The sequence below is a fragment of the Centropristis striata genome, chromosome 16 (assembly GCF_030273125.1).
Source record: "Centropristis striata isolate RG_2023a ecotype Rhode Island chromosome 16, C.striata_1.0, whole genome shotgun sequence".
In the NCBI taxonomy this organism is placed as follows: domain Eukaryota; kingdom Metazoa; phylum Chordata; class Actinopteri; order Perciformes; family Serranidae; genus Centropristis; species Centropristis striata.
Window position 1 is genome coordinate 31,224,194 of NC_081532.1, and position 15,219 is coordinate 31,239,412.

General features: G+C 40.6%; 1 protein-coding gene across 1 annotated transcript in view; it reads left to right on the forward strand.

Moving 5' to 3' along the window:
• Positions 1-14,369, forward strand: part of LOC131987769 (latent-transforming growth factor beta-binding protein 2-like) — a 103,262-nt gene extending 88,893 nt beyond the window's left edge. The window contains exons 34-42 of the mRNA XM_059352631.1: positions 1,440-1,689; positions 4,200-4,406; positions 4,515-4,607; positions 5,007-5,135; positions 5,892-6,032; positions 7,483-7,656; positions 7,767-8,051; positions 9,357-9,506; positions 12,563-14,369. Of these exons, the coding sequence (XP_059208614.1) occupies positions 1,440-1,689; positions 4,200-4,406; positions 4,515-4,607; positions 5,007-5,135; positions 5,892-6,032; positions 7,483-7,656; positions 7,767-8,051; positions 9,357-9,506; positions 12,563-12,738 (1,605 nt within the window). The 3' untranslated portion in view covers positions 12,739-14,369. The remainder of the gene's footprint in view (positions 1-1,439; positions 1,690-4,199; positions 4,407-4,514; positions 4,608-5,006; positions 5,136-5,891; positions 6,033-7,482; positions 7,657-7,766; positions 8,052-9,356; positions 9,507-12,562) is intronic.
• Positions 14,370-15,219: the final 850 nt, after the last annotated feature.

Consider the following 15,219-nt stretch of genomic DNA (forward strand, 5'->3'; position numbering starts at 1 on the left):
CAAACTTTTGGCCTGTACTGTATATCAGGGATACTCTACTTGCTTTGTCTGCGGCCACTCTCACTTAATGACAGGAGGCCAGTGGTCAGTTAATAAACAAACATTAATAATATTAATCAGGTAAAATAAATGAACATACAAAAAGGCCCATAACTTTTATTTCTTTGACATTCAAATGAATTGACTTATTGACTAAATTAACATAGCACAAGGATTGACACTAGGCCTAGACCTCTGTCCATGGGATCCAACACTGGCTCTTTTTTATGCACTCTGGCACCTTATTTACAATTACAGTATGAAAAAAACCCCATTGTGAAGCAATTTATATTAATTGTGAATGATGGAAATGGTTGGCAGGTCACCCAGCACCCTAAATTGAGTATAAATGCTGTATGTTCTCTAATACCCCTTTCGACTAAAGCAGTTCCAGCGCCAGTTGTGGGGCCGGTGTCTAATCATGAACCAGTTCCTCGATTTTCGACTGCCAAAAAAAACAGCTCTCGGCCACGACAACTGGTTCCAGAGCGGTCTATGCTGGTCTCGAACCATGAACCACTTACATCAGGGACTGGGGGCGGGATTATCATGACCAACAAGACCAATTTAAACATTCATATTATGTGTTAGATTATTTATTGCCTTGATCAAGGGCCCTTCAGTCCTTGACCTCACAAAGCCAGGAGCAACTTTTGTAAAGAGACGATGTAGACTGTCATTGTTGTTATTATACTTGCTGAAAGAGCGGAGACAAATACAGACGTATACAGTGACGTAATGACGCAAACAGGTTCTGAGACGGTTTGCAAGTTGAAACAACTGTGAACCAGCACCAGCCCTGCACTAGAACTAGGTTTGCGTTGGTTGAAAAGGGGTAAAAATTACATATGAAAACACTCGAACCAACAATGAATTAATCATACTAACAAGTATTTTATTGTAAAACCTGAACTAAAACCTAGTTACAACTGTTTGAGTTATGTTTGCGACAAACTACATTGGCCAGCTGTTTTATTAATGAAAGTACATATTTGTACCCTTTTACAAAAACAAAAGAATTTCAGCTTCATTAGGAAAGTTGAGGCTGAGCCACAGAAGGTTGGAAGTATTGAGAGATGGAGTAACACATTGTTGGTTTTGGTCTTTTCTCAGGATTAATTTATGATGCAATTAATGAAAAATTATACCACAAAACTTTTTTTTTAATTATTGTGTGCAAATGTGAATACTGTTTGGTCACTTTTATTAACAAATTTGAACAATTTTCAGCTTTTTGTTGATAGAAAGGTGAACTGATTTCCTGCAAAATCTGTTATCAGGCATTCAGGAAGAAGATCTTTTGATTCTTGGCTTACATTTAAAATATATACAAAGACATGTAGAAACAAGCAAAAAGGGAAAAAGCATGAAGTATAATTTGTCTGATATAACTTTTTCAGCATGATAAAGATTATTTTGTGACCTCGCCACGACCTTGTCCACCGCATGCCTGCGCGTACGTGCCTGATCCTTTACTGACCTCACGCCCTCCTCTCCTGTCTCCTTTCTCAGACGTGGACGAGTGCGAGATGAGCTTGGCGCTGTGCGGCTCGGAGGCCCTGTGTGAGAACTTCGATGGCAGCTTCCTGTGCATCTGCCCCAACGACAATGAGGAATTTGATCCCATCACCAGCCAGTGCCGCTCCATGGGTAATGGAGCAGGACTAGCACTCACAGTGACCCACGGGACTTAATTCTCCATCCCATCATTGGGAGACGGAGTTTTCCCTGATTTAATGAGCCGTCTCTCATTATCCAAACAAGGGTGACGAGGTGGACATGACTTACTCCTCGTCTCTCGACCTGGCTGTTTCCATTTGTTTTATAGACCAGAGTTATGGCTGGGTGGGTTGCCTACAAAAAAATTCTATTAGCCTAATCCCTTAAAAGAATGATGAAGTAACCCCTCCAGTAGAGCCAAGTAAATACCCTGAGGGCCTAGTTACTGTAAACCTATTTCCTCACCAAGACAAACAGGGATAAGGTGTAGCTATTGGCAATTAGCACTAAAGACACATTACGCTCTACCGTGCAAAAATCATCTGAAGTGCAGAGGTTACAGATATGCAACATATTGCAATTTCAGAATGACAGAAAGGGGCTTCTGAGTCATGGAAACACCATCACATCTCCAGCTTGATAGGCGTCTGTGTACACAAATTGGGCGTATTTACATTATTAAGCGGCGCGCCCTCAGCGGGGATGTTTTTTCTTCTGCCTGGGCACTAAACCCCAACTATGCCTTTGTGTACCTTTTTGCCACATTCCGCTGTTTGCTTTTGACGTGTGTTAATCAATCATGTGAGAGTGAATGGTGTGTTGACTCACATGCCAGTGTTTCCATTTGGCTAAGCCTGCAGCTTAAGGGTGAAATGCCTGGGCCCATGCCTTTGGACAAATGAGCAGGCTCAGCAGTGGCAGGCGAGGGTAATGCACTACCTGCTGGAGGCATGTGGACTCTTACGGATGGAGAGCGGAGGACACTAGATGCTGTTACTGTGTGATGATTTGCAATATGTACCTGGAGATCCAACCTCAGTCGCGAGATTTGAGTTCAAGCTTTTCTAGCCATAGGCATATATGCGTAGATGCTGTTGGCCATTGGATTGTACGTCAATGTCGCCAACATATTGGACCAAGATTGGCCTGTAAACCTGTTAACAGAGAGCTTTTCTGGGTCAAAAGCACCGTAGCGTCTACATTTCCCAACTAATTTCAGTGAGTCATTTTTTATATTCAAGGGTTTCAAAGTTTATTTCCACGTAGAATTTCCCTTTATTTTACCAGGAAGTTCGTTGAGATTAAAATCTCTTTTTCGAGGGAGACCTGGCCAAGATTGGTTGCTAGTTACAGATTAAAATGACGTTGACAATACATGGCAACATATAATAAAAACATCAGAAAAGAAAGATAGGCAATACACACATTATACATTCAATACAATACCGATAAGTACTGTATGGCTTTAAAAAGTATTACTGGCAATGTGAAGGGCTTAACAGTGTGTCATAAAGACAAAACAAAATTATAAATGCATATAAACAAGATAAAAACATGAATAAATTAGACAAAGAGTAAAAGATACAATTGAACAGCAGAGAAATCAAAGTAATAAAAGTAGAAAAATATTAGGCAGGTTGATCCACAGTCGTGATAGCTAAAAGTTAAAAAGTTTCTTCACTCATTTTGTGGATTACTTTAGGAACAGTTAAAATACCTGCATCAGAAGACCTGAGCGCTCGAGTTGCCTGATAATTTATTAATTGAAGAAAATTAAGAAATCTGAAATGTAAGAAGTTGCTACACCGTTAAGAGCTTATTAGAACTACTCAAAATGGCAGCTTCCCTGATTACTGATTACGTTGGTTCACAGGCCAATCTCGCCTTTTCAGAGATAGCGCCGACATTGACAGATCACAGCAATGGGCCAAAGTAGTCAATGTGGAGTCTATCCAAAAGTTCTCCAACGTAAACGACAGAAGAGGTCGTGTGTCAGTACCACAAATTACGACGGCTCACATTTCACAGCTTGCGGTACATCGGCATGTTCTAAAAATAGCACACATGTCGACTCACAGTTGTAAAAAAGTCTGCAGTCCCTGTGGATTTATGTTCTAAAACCACTGACCTAGGGTTAGGGCAAAAAACGTCCTGGTAAGGTGTTATAAAAGACAGTTTAAACAGTAAATAAATGTACGTAAATGCCGGAAGTGAAGTAGTTACAGGGATCACGTGACTACCGCAAGTTACGTAAAAAACATAATAAACGTAAGTTATGTTCAAAAAAGTGATTCACGTAAATAATGTAACTTAAGTTAAAAATCATTTACTTTTGGTTTCATATGGGATGCGAACCCCGCTCTCCTGGGTGAGAGTCCGCCTTTTATTCGACCCATAATCCACCTCCCAATCCGCCAACCAAATTTTGGAATCTGCCTTTTTAACTTTGCTTGGCTGTCACTCACTACTACGTCACCGAGATGGCAGCAGACGCATTACAGCGAACGGTGAAATACGTAAATAAAACTTGTTTTTCGCTGCCTGTACACACGACCTATACTGACGTTTTTGAGGGAAGAACAGGCTGGTCTATCAGTTTGCACATCTGAATGACTAAATCCCAACTGTCCTAAAGAAATGCTTCCTTTCTTGATCTTCAGCTGATATGGACCAGACACCCCCTGCTCCCGTCCCTCCGTCCCCTCCCTCAGCTGAGGAGAGGAAAGAGTGTTACTACAACTTGAATGACGCCAACTTCTGCGACAACGTCTTATCCCGCAACACGACCAAACAGGAGTGCTGCTGCACGGTGGGGGCCGGCTGGGGGGACAACTGTGAGATCCACGCCTGTCCTGTCCCCGGAAGAGGTACCATAAAGACTCCGAAAATCTGTATTTGTCTGAATAAAGTTGATTAGGTGTTATAATATGTGATTCATCTTCTCTATCACTAATGAATCCACTTTTCTTTTCCAGATGATTACAACAAGTTGTGTCCTCACGGCAGTGGATTATTACCCCTGGCTGTTGCCTCTTCACAAAGCCTGGGAGAACAGCGCCCTTATATAGGTATTATATATATATATATGTGTGTGTGTTTATATTGTTGCAGAAGTACCTGTTTTATTGATATCCCTGAGCTTTTATAGCTTCGCTTAACACAAAATTTTACATTGGCACAAATAAGTGCAATGTCAGCAGCCAGTTTTACTTCCACCTGCATTAACTTTTAAAGCCAGATAGACAGACATAATCCTTCACCATATTTACAAGGCTGTCTCTACAGCCAGCCAAGGCTTAATGAGATACCTGCCTTCATACTTGACTAATTCCTATAACCATAGTGTGTCCTGACAGCTTCTTACAACAGGAGTGAATGGCGTGTACAGCAGGGTGCCCCTTTTTTGACTGTTACTTTCCATGCCACTTATGTAATACCACGGTGTGAATCTTTCTCTCTCTCTTCAGATGCAAATGAGTGTGAGATGTTCGGATCAGACATTTGTAAGAATGGACAGTGTTCAAATCTCTTTTCTACATATACCTGCTACTGTCGCTCTGGCTTCTACTATGACAACATCCGGCTCGAGTGTGTGGGTAAGAAATGGCAACTATTTTAAGTTTTTATTGTTTGAAAGCACCCATATTACAGTAAGAGATATACTGCGATGTCATTCTGTTGGTACTTGATTTAATTTCATGAAACCAGGATGATGTGTCCATGATCACAGTGTAGAGTTTTCACTTTTTAATGATCATGTCTATGTCTGCCAGTGGTGGAAAAAGTATTCAGATCCCTTACTGAAGTAGAAATACTAATATCACACTGTGAAATTACTCCACTACAAGTAAAAGTCCTGCATTCAAAACTTACTGAAGTAAAAGTACAAAAGTATCAGCATCAAAATCGTACTCGTTATGCAGAATGGACCCACTCAGGTTGTTTTATATATTCTGAATACATTCTGAATTGATTATTTGTGTTGCTGCTTTCATGTAAGCAGTGTTTTAATTTTGTAAAGACATGCCTCATTTAATTACTTAATATACTGTTATGAGACTTAATTTTATTAAAAGTTTAATCACTTTCAATTTATCATATGTTTTATGTTAAATCTCGACCTGAAAAGTAACGAAAGCTGTCAGCTAAATGTAGTGGAGTAAAAAGTACAATATTTGCCTCAAAATGAAGTGGAGTAGAAGTATAAAGTTACATAAAATGGAAATACTCACGTGAAGTACAAGTAAAGTACCTCAAAATTGTATTTCAGTACAGTACTTGAGTAAATGTACTTAGTTACTTTCCACCACTGATGTCTGCCTGCGTGTCTCTCTTTGTAAATGTGTTTGTAGATTATGATGAGTGTGGCTTTGGGAAGGCCTGTGAGGATGGAGAGTGTGTGAACACAGCCGGGTCTTTCGACTGTTTCTGCAGTCCTCCGTTAGTCCTGGACAGCACGCGGCGGCGCTGCATCGGTCTCAATACCACAGAAGGTAAGACAACGCTTTTGGTTTAAATTTTAAAGCAACAATTGATTGATTGATTGATTGATTGATTGATTGAGAATTTATTTGAACACAAAATAAAAGATGAACATTTAAAAACAAACGAACAACAATAAATACAAGACAACAACATCAAATGAAACAACAACAAGACTCAACACTTATTTGTGTTCAAAAGGAGTGGGAAGAAGCCAAAGCTTATTAAATCCCACCCCTTCTCCCGATGTTAATTTACTATATTCAGTTATATAACAATAATATTTATATATATGTATGTATAACACATAGTAATGTAGTTTATAAACTCATTATTACCATTATTAACACACATAACTTGTAAGTACACATACACCCATGTAGTCATAATGAGACAACAATGAACAAACAAACAACAATAACACACAAAAAAGCAAAAATAGTAACACATTTAAAAAATAAAACGTCAACAATAACCACCGACTGTCATTTTACACACCCGTTTTCATCCCTATACGTAGAATTTGTATCCTTTTAGATGTGGCACTTCAGTTTCAGTGTGCCATTCACTTTGACACCACTGTCGTCAATATGAACAGCTGTTTTCAGGCCTGAAAACCTCCACACACCCCCAGCTGTGTAAAGCTCCTGTGATAGCTGTGTAAACACCAACAATTCACCCACGCTCCGAGCTCCCAGTCCTGTTAGCACGGCTACCTGAGTTAACTAGTTGCTTAAGCCAGGGGTTCACAACCTGGGGCCCCCCTTAGGTGCCCGCCAGAGATCACAGGGGGTGCACAAAACTTTCCCTACTTTGAGGTTATCAAAATATTTGTTAAATAAAATAAATTAAAAAAACAGTCCAAAAGAACAGAGAGCGTGAATGGTTGTCTGTCTCTTTGTGTCAGCCCTGTGATAGTCTGGAGACCTGTCCAGGGTGCACTTCTCGCCCAGTGTCAGCTGGGATTGGCTCCAGACCCCCACGCCCCAAGTGTGGATAAGCGATTAAGGATAATGAATGAATAAAATGAATAATAATAACACACGTAATGGAATAATCACTGTATGAACCCACTTAGGGATATATTTTGGTCTGCATTTTAAAATATTAGGCCATTTAGCTAGTGTGTTGGGGGGGCTCCAAGTGAAACAGGTTGGGAACCACCGACTTAAGCAACTAGTCAAGCTTTCTATTCATCAGGAAACCCAGAGAGTCGAGGTGGGGCAGCCAGAGGACATCTTGGGGGGAAAATATTTGAGTGTATTGTCTAAAATGAGATATTTGAATCAGTCAGCCGATCAAGTGTTTTGCTGTTCATGAAGGTGGGGTCTGTCCAGTGTTGCATAATTGTTATGGACAGTTTGGATGCCTTCACTTCTTCTTTTCACTACCACAGAATGAGATTAAGGTGATATAAACAGATGGATCTTTAGTTTATGTTTTTATCATTCTATTTCCCAGAAACTGTCGAGTCTGATCATGATGTGCACATGGATATCTGCTGGCAGCGTCTGGAGGGAGACAACATGTGTGCAGAACCCCTCCCGGGACGCAGAACTACATACACAGAATGCTGCTGCTTGTACGGCATCGCCTGGAGCGGACAGTGTGCCTTCTGTCCCCGGAAAGACTCTGGTGAGAAGCAGGATGAACATAAGGCATTGATTGCACTGTAACTACCGTCTTTGTATGAATACATCATTGTTATTAACATCCAAATATCCACCGTGTGCTGCTTTGTCCAGAGGACTACGCAGTGATGTGCAACCTGCCTCGGAGAGGAGGAGGAGGCACAGACAGTCTGAGGGAGAGGCCAGGATATGAGTATGGTGTGGAGGGGCCGGAGGATCCTGCGGAGCCTTTTGTTCCTCGGTACTGGGACAATTACGGCAGCCCTGCGGGACCCTATGACATGCCTGAGAGCGTTCCTCTCTTCAATGACAATGACTACAGCGTTCAGCAGCCACCTTCCCGTGTCCCCATTCAACGACCACAAGAGCCGCAGCCACGACCAGTGGACCCCTATGCTGGTGGGTACATGCATCCTGTGGTTTTTATCTCAAATATGTTTGGGTTGGGTTTTTTTTTGTATAATATAGGCATTATAATACAGTACAGGCCAAAAGTTTGGACACACCTTCTCATTCAATGCGTTTCCTTTATTTTCATGACTATTTACATTGTAGATTCATCAAAACTATTAATGAACACATGTGGAATTAAGTACTCAACAAAAAAGTGTGAAATAACTGAAAACATGTCTTATATTCTAGTAAGCAAAGGGTGGTTACTTTGAGGAATCTAAAATACAAGACATTTTTTCAGTTATTTCACACTTTTTTGTTTAGTACATAATTCCATATGTGTTCATTCATAGTTTTGATGCCTTCAGTGAGAATCTACAATGTAAATAGTCATGAAAATAAAGAAAAACGCATTGAATGAGAAGGTGTGTCCAAACTTTTGGCCTGTACTGTATATAATGACACATAGAGACAGACAATCGAGATTTCATTCACACCTACGGACAATTTAGAGTCATCAATTAAACCTAAGTGCATGTTTTTGGACTGTGGGAGGAAGCTGGAGAACCTGGTGAGAACCCACGCTGACACGGGGAGAACATGCAAACTCCATACAGAAGAGTGCTAACCACTACATCACCGTGTAGCCCTATATAATAACATGACACTGTAAAAATCTATGTGAAAGGGATAATTAGAAGCAACTTATCAACTTATTGTTCTGGTTGACTCTCACAGTTCCCATAGTGTCGTTTTCAGCACAGAAGGCAAAAAGTCAGCTATTTGCTTCCGTAATTGGTGGAGACCAAATTCAGAGCTAAAAGAGGGGGATTTACATTCATCAGGTGATCAGAAACATAACTCCAAATGACTGATGACTGATTTTTCAAAATTCAAGATAAAAACTTGAAATTTCAGTTTCAGGTTTTATGTTTTCAAGTACAAAACTTTTGACCCTACTGTAACTCCATAGACAACTGCTGGATGTGTATTAGAAAAAATAGAATTATTTTCAGCCAGAAAAAAGAAGAATTGTGAGAAAATAATGTGAGATAAAAGTTGTAAATTGACAGGAAAAACAATCAAAGTTGCAAGAAAAAGGTTTTCTCAGAGACAAAGTCATACATTTGTGAGGAAAAACCTCAGCAATAAGTAAAAAACACCTGTGTATTTAAGTCTGTCTTAGACCTCTTAACCTACAATGGCCCTAATACATCGTCGTAGAAATGTGATCAAGGCTTTCTTTGTTAATAGTTACAATATCACAATATTTCTTTGACCTGTGTACTCTTCATTTCTGTGCCCAATCAGAGCGCTACGATGGCTTCGAGGGTCTCCGAGCGGAAGAGTGTGGAATCCTGAATGGGTGTGAAAACGGGCGTTGCGTTCGTGTGCGAGAAGGCTACACCTGCGACTGCTTTGATGGTTACGAACTTAACCTGAGTAAGATGGCCTGTATAGGTGAGTTTTTTCCCCGGCATCTTTCATATCTTTCTCAACAGACCACCCGCACGTACTCCAGACTCTGCCGTCCAAGTGAAAACGTTCAGGGACTTCCTTGAATCACTAGAAAATCAATCACCTCATTTAATCTTGTTTCAAAATGTGGTGTTGAATCTCCAAATCAAACCACAGTGAACTCTCCATTCAGGGAAAGCCTTCTGGAGCCAGGTCTTGGATTAATTTCAGTGAGGTAACCCTTCATGCAGTATATCATCAAGCTCAAGGAGAAGCTTTGAGTTTAACAGCCTTGCATTAAGTTATGTTTTATGGGAAACTAATGAAAGCAATGCACTCCTTGAAACCATCGTGCGTTACCCTTTGGTCTGAAATTCCCTAGTCACACTCTGCCAAGATTAGGGAGGCCTTGAATCTTAGCCACACAGTGTATTACATGAGATATTATATCTTTTTAAGTGTACCCTGTTTGTTTTGTCAGAAAGTGAGACTGGCTTGTTGTAATGAAATGCTATGATTACAATATTCTGTCCATGTACAGTCTTATCAGTTCCAAGGCCAGACGTTTTTCCAAGGAAAGTGATTGAATTCCAACCCTGTGGAAACATGTGGGAGCCGCGCAACTCGTGTCATGCCTCCTTTTATAAATATCACAACTAGCATTTCCCCCAGCAGAACATGACATAAACAGAAGGAGGGTCATTTGAGATGGACGGCTATGAAACGACAATCAGACCTCCTGTGCTGAAAAAGGGGAAAGAAAAACCACTCGAAGGCCAAAAGGAAACATAATCCAACGCGTTGTTAATTTTACCATCATTCTGAGAGTTCATTGCTGGAGATTGCTGGAATACAAGTTCAGAGCCCGTGCAGCCGACACGCAACATGACATCATGTTTGATTCAAGATATACAAGATGAGATATTGTGCAACATAACATTGGAGTTGAGTGAAAACCTTGTGCGGCCATATGTGAACTTTTGTGGAACTAATTAAAAACAATTGTTTACTGCTCACAACATTGCGTAACATTTTCATCAATCACCTCCATTTAGTACCGCTTTGAGGGCTTTGATCACATGATCAATATCAGCACATGGAGTTGGCCCAGTTGTTGTGCAATTAACCAGTATTTTCTGTTGGGATGAAGTTGACAGTTATTTCCTTGATTAATCATTTCGGCAAAATCACTTATTTTGTCCAAAAAGCAAAAAAAAATCACAGAATGTTTGGCATGTTTGGTTAAAAACAAGACTAATTCAAAACTTAGTATATGGCTGACCACATTTAGGCAATACCATTTTTGCGATTTTGGGGGCAATGTGTTACAGAAATAGTTAATGGTAGTGTCAAGGATATGAATATTTTGCATATTAGTAGTTAGTATGCTTTTGTCCCTTTGACACAAGCAAATGTGAAATGTTTTTGACGTCTGTTACTCACATATAAAATTGGATTCCATTCAATTAAATCTATCAATCCTCACTGAGTGTCACATCTCACTGAGACCCCCCGCTTTTTACATGTCAAGTCTATTTTTGTGCCGTTTAGTGAAGCCTTTTCTGCAAAGAGAGCTGTTTAACTCACACAAACATCCCACTGTAGATTTGTTTTCAATGTATTAACCGCATGCATGTTCATTGATCAAGACTCCCGGTCTGTTTGTGTTCATGTTTCACAGCACATAGTAAAATGACATGAAACCTATTCAGTGAATCAGTAAATTTCAGTAAATTTCTGCTGTCAGTCAGCCCGTTGAAGGAGAGTCAACTTAGCTCCAGGCACCGACCACCACTGTAGTGAGTGAGGGGAAGCTCACAGACAGACCGGGAGCCTTGATTAGTCAATTAACATGCGGTAAATACATTGAAAACACATATACAGCGGGATATTTACGAAGACAGTGTGCTTACATCTCACTGCTAGTGAGTTAGAGGAATAATAGCGCTTTTGCACCACTCTGTGCTTGGACCCTGATAATTACCTTTGAAATTAAAGGAGTGAAGTAAAAGCACTGTGCTTATGAGGCCAATGGCATCTTGTTTGAAAACTAACATAGAAGAGGACAGCAGACCAGCAGACCAGAAGCCTCGACCAGCCCCGCCCCCTGAACAAAGTGGTCCACTCTCTCACTCAGTCACATACAGACCTGTGTGTAGGGCTGATCTCTGGTGGTCAGCCAAAAAGAAAGATTTTTTTTTTTTGTCCCCCCACTCCGAAAGCGAGAATAATAACACAAACACAGTTGATGTAGGATTATGAGCTGAGCTCGCCACACCCAGAAATGCTGTTTTTTTTTTAGTTTAATCCTTATTGTGAACGCTGAGTTTCTTTTTTATCTGGAACATCCATTCCAGAAATCAACTCCTCATCTCCAGTGTACCAGCTCAGAAAAAAACAGATTTTCTTGGCGCCATAGGCTTAAGGGGCTTTCACACCATCCCCACGCGGCAACACACCTATTCCGGTTATTTTAATGAGGGATAGGCAGCAGAGGGGAAGAGGTTTTGGTCACAGCGATGGGAATATGAAGCAGTTGCTGTCCATGTGAACATGCACAGATTCTTCTCTGCTACAGAGTTCGTCAGGCAGTGTGAAAGTATAATAGATGTTCCCATTTTAAGCATTGCATGAACTGGAAAGGGCGTGAATGTAATGTATTAAAATGCATTTATAAGTCCCACGATCCATCTTTAACTATTAATGAGTTATCATATTCGTAGCAGATTCATTTTCTTTCAATTAATCAACCAATCATTGCAGCTCGAAGATTGGAGATGTTCTAATTTCCATTTTTCTGAGCACTTTAAGGACCCATGGTAGATCAACAGTAGAGCTTCAGAGTCTTCTTTTAGTTTAACTCCATTTGCTGATGAAGGGAAATAAAGGAAAGGAAAAAGCTAAGTAAGAATAGTAAAAGTGAAATCAAAAGTCGGAATTATTTGAGCATTCCAGTATCCCACTCCTCGTACACCCAGAGGCCACTCGGCAGCAGATGTGGTGCAGACAGCTGTGAAAACTCCCCGCTGACTAACTCATCATGTCTCCTCTTCCTGCAGACATAAACGAGTGTGAGGACATCAGCGACAAGGTGCCCTTATGTCAGAACGGGCAGTGCACCAACACGGAGGGCTCGTACAAGTGCACCTGTTCGCCGGGCTTCGTGGCCTCCGCCGAGCCACACAAATGCATCCCAGAGATCCCAGAGTCTGGGCTTGTGGAGACAGGAAACTGAGACAGACTTCTGGCTTTTCCTGCTCCCTCAAAGATTCCCTTAGACCCCTCTGCCCTTCTCCCCAGGGGCCTCGCACTAAACCTCCAACAGTAACGCTGAGACGTCCAAACTCGTTTCCCTACACACACACACACACACACACACAGACATACTTACAAATAGCACACACTTGCATTCAGCACAGAACACACTCATTACCCCGTCACACACATTCAAGAGGACCAGGAATTGTGCAGTGAATGTATTACATGGGATTTAGTATTCACCAGATATCCATTTGCCTTAAAGGGATTTTGTGGACTGATCTTTTTTATTCAGTAACCCAAGGCAATTTGATATGCAGATATATTTTCCACATTATTTTCTCTGTCACTTTCTTTTTGTTGTGTTATTTATTTCATTTACATGACGGGCCTCTGCAAACTAAGAAAGCGACCTATTTCAGGGGGCATACTTGTTTTATTTGTCTCACTAATTGACCTCAGAGACAGTGTGGGGAGAGTAATAAATGTCTTTTGTAAAAGAAGGAATGTCATAAGAAATCAGCCACTCATAAATCAGCTTGTGCCTCACTGTCAAATCTCTCACCAATTTTCTCACTCAGTCATTGTAATTAGCATTGACCTTGGACTAAATGGAAGCCGGGGTCCATAAATAACACAAATAACGCCTTTCTATTCCTCAAGATTAGAAGAAGTGGAAGTTAAAGAATCTCTGGACCAAGAACTGAGAGGTCAACACAGCCAAACTAAGTTGGAAAGACTGAAGATGTATATGATGATCTATATAATGTTTTATAAAAGGTGCAATAGGTATAACCTGCCTTTCTCTGTTTGACACCATTTTTACAATCTTAAAAGGATAATTTGGATTTTTTAAAGTGGGATTTTATGAGGTACTTATCCATAGTCAGTGTATGACCTACAGGAGATGATGGTCGACACGCCCCCAGTTTGGAGAAGCAGGCAGGAGTCCTGACACACAACCTAAGCAACATATTGTGGTGGACGGGGGCAGCAGCAAAACATTGTGTTTTCACAGCTTTACCTTACTGTCAGACAGCCCTGGGGAAGTCTATGCAAGGGGGAAAACTGAGCCGTTGTGCTCTATTCAAGCATTCAACCAGACTATATTGACAAAAACAATAATTTATCTTGCAGAACACGGGATACTCTGGTCTGTCGCTGCCTTGATTGTTTAGTTTGTTTGTGTCACTTTTTGACTTTGGTAAACGAACTATTCAATTCAATTCAATTCAATTCAATTGGCTTTATTGGCATGACGTAACAATGTATATATTGCCAAAGCAAGCATCAGAAAAAAAGATAACAAGATAAGGAAAGCAATATTTACAATAAATTATTATAATTCTGTTATTCATTTTAAATGAAAAGAAAAACTAATAACAATAAAAGAAAGCAATATTTACAATCATTGAATTACAATCAACATATGATTTATACAATCTAACTGTAATTTAACTTTAATTGTAATCTAACTCTAATCGAACTAACTCTTTAAAACACTAAAGTCACACAATAACGGAAACAAATTGAACAATCATGGCAGCGGCAGACCAGCAAAGACCAGGTAAATATGTTGGGGTTTTTTCAAAGGACTGGTGGCTATGATTAGAGCATAAGGCGTGTTTCCACTGAGTACTTTCTGAGTACTTTTTGGAAAGCGGTTGAGTGTTATGGCGACGCCCACTAGTTAGTTCCCTTCGGCCTCTGTTCCCATACAGGTACTTTTGTAGCGGCTAACCAACGGAGTTCGTATGTGACGTAAATAGTTCTGTGACACTTATGTGATTATTCAGCGACAATTTTGACCGTGACGTCAGTGACATGACGCTAACAACAGACCCAAACAGTCCAGACAGCAACATGGAAGGAGAGGAGAAGGTTACTATTAATCATGTTTGTACGCCTGCACCAGACAAAGATGCGAGCCGAGTTACGTTGTGGTTGTGTCGAATTCTACTTACGTCATATCCCGCCTGAACCGTATCCAATCAGCTAGTTAGTAGCGGCTCAGAAAGTTCCTGCCTCGACATGTACTTTCTGAGCCGCTAACCAATGAAATTGAGTGTATCTTGGGTGGATCCTCTCTCCTAAGACACGCCCACTCACTAGAGGGAAAAGTACCTAATGGAAACACGCCTAAAGGTAATGGCTAACCCTAAACAGACTGTCTGACAGCAAGGTAAGGCAGTGAAAATATTCTTCAGTAGTCTACACTTAAATTTATGTTGATTTTTCTTTTTAGATGTGTCTTTTTTAGGTGGCTAAAACACATTTGCCTGCTGTCCCCATCCACATCAGTGCATTACTTAGTTTCTATGCTGTTAATCCTGCCTGCTTCTCTCCAAACTGGGGGCGTCCTGACTGCCATCTACTGTAGCTAATACAGCCCTGATTCCAAAAAAGGTGGCACGTTGTCTGAAAAATTCGCTAATCCTTTGTGATAATCTTTTGTGTT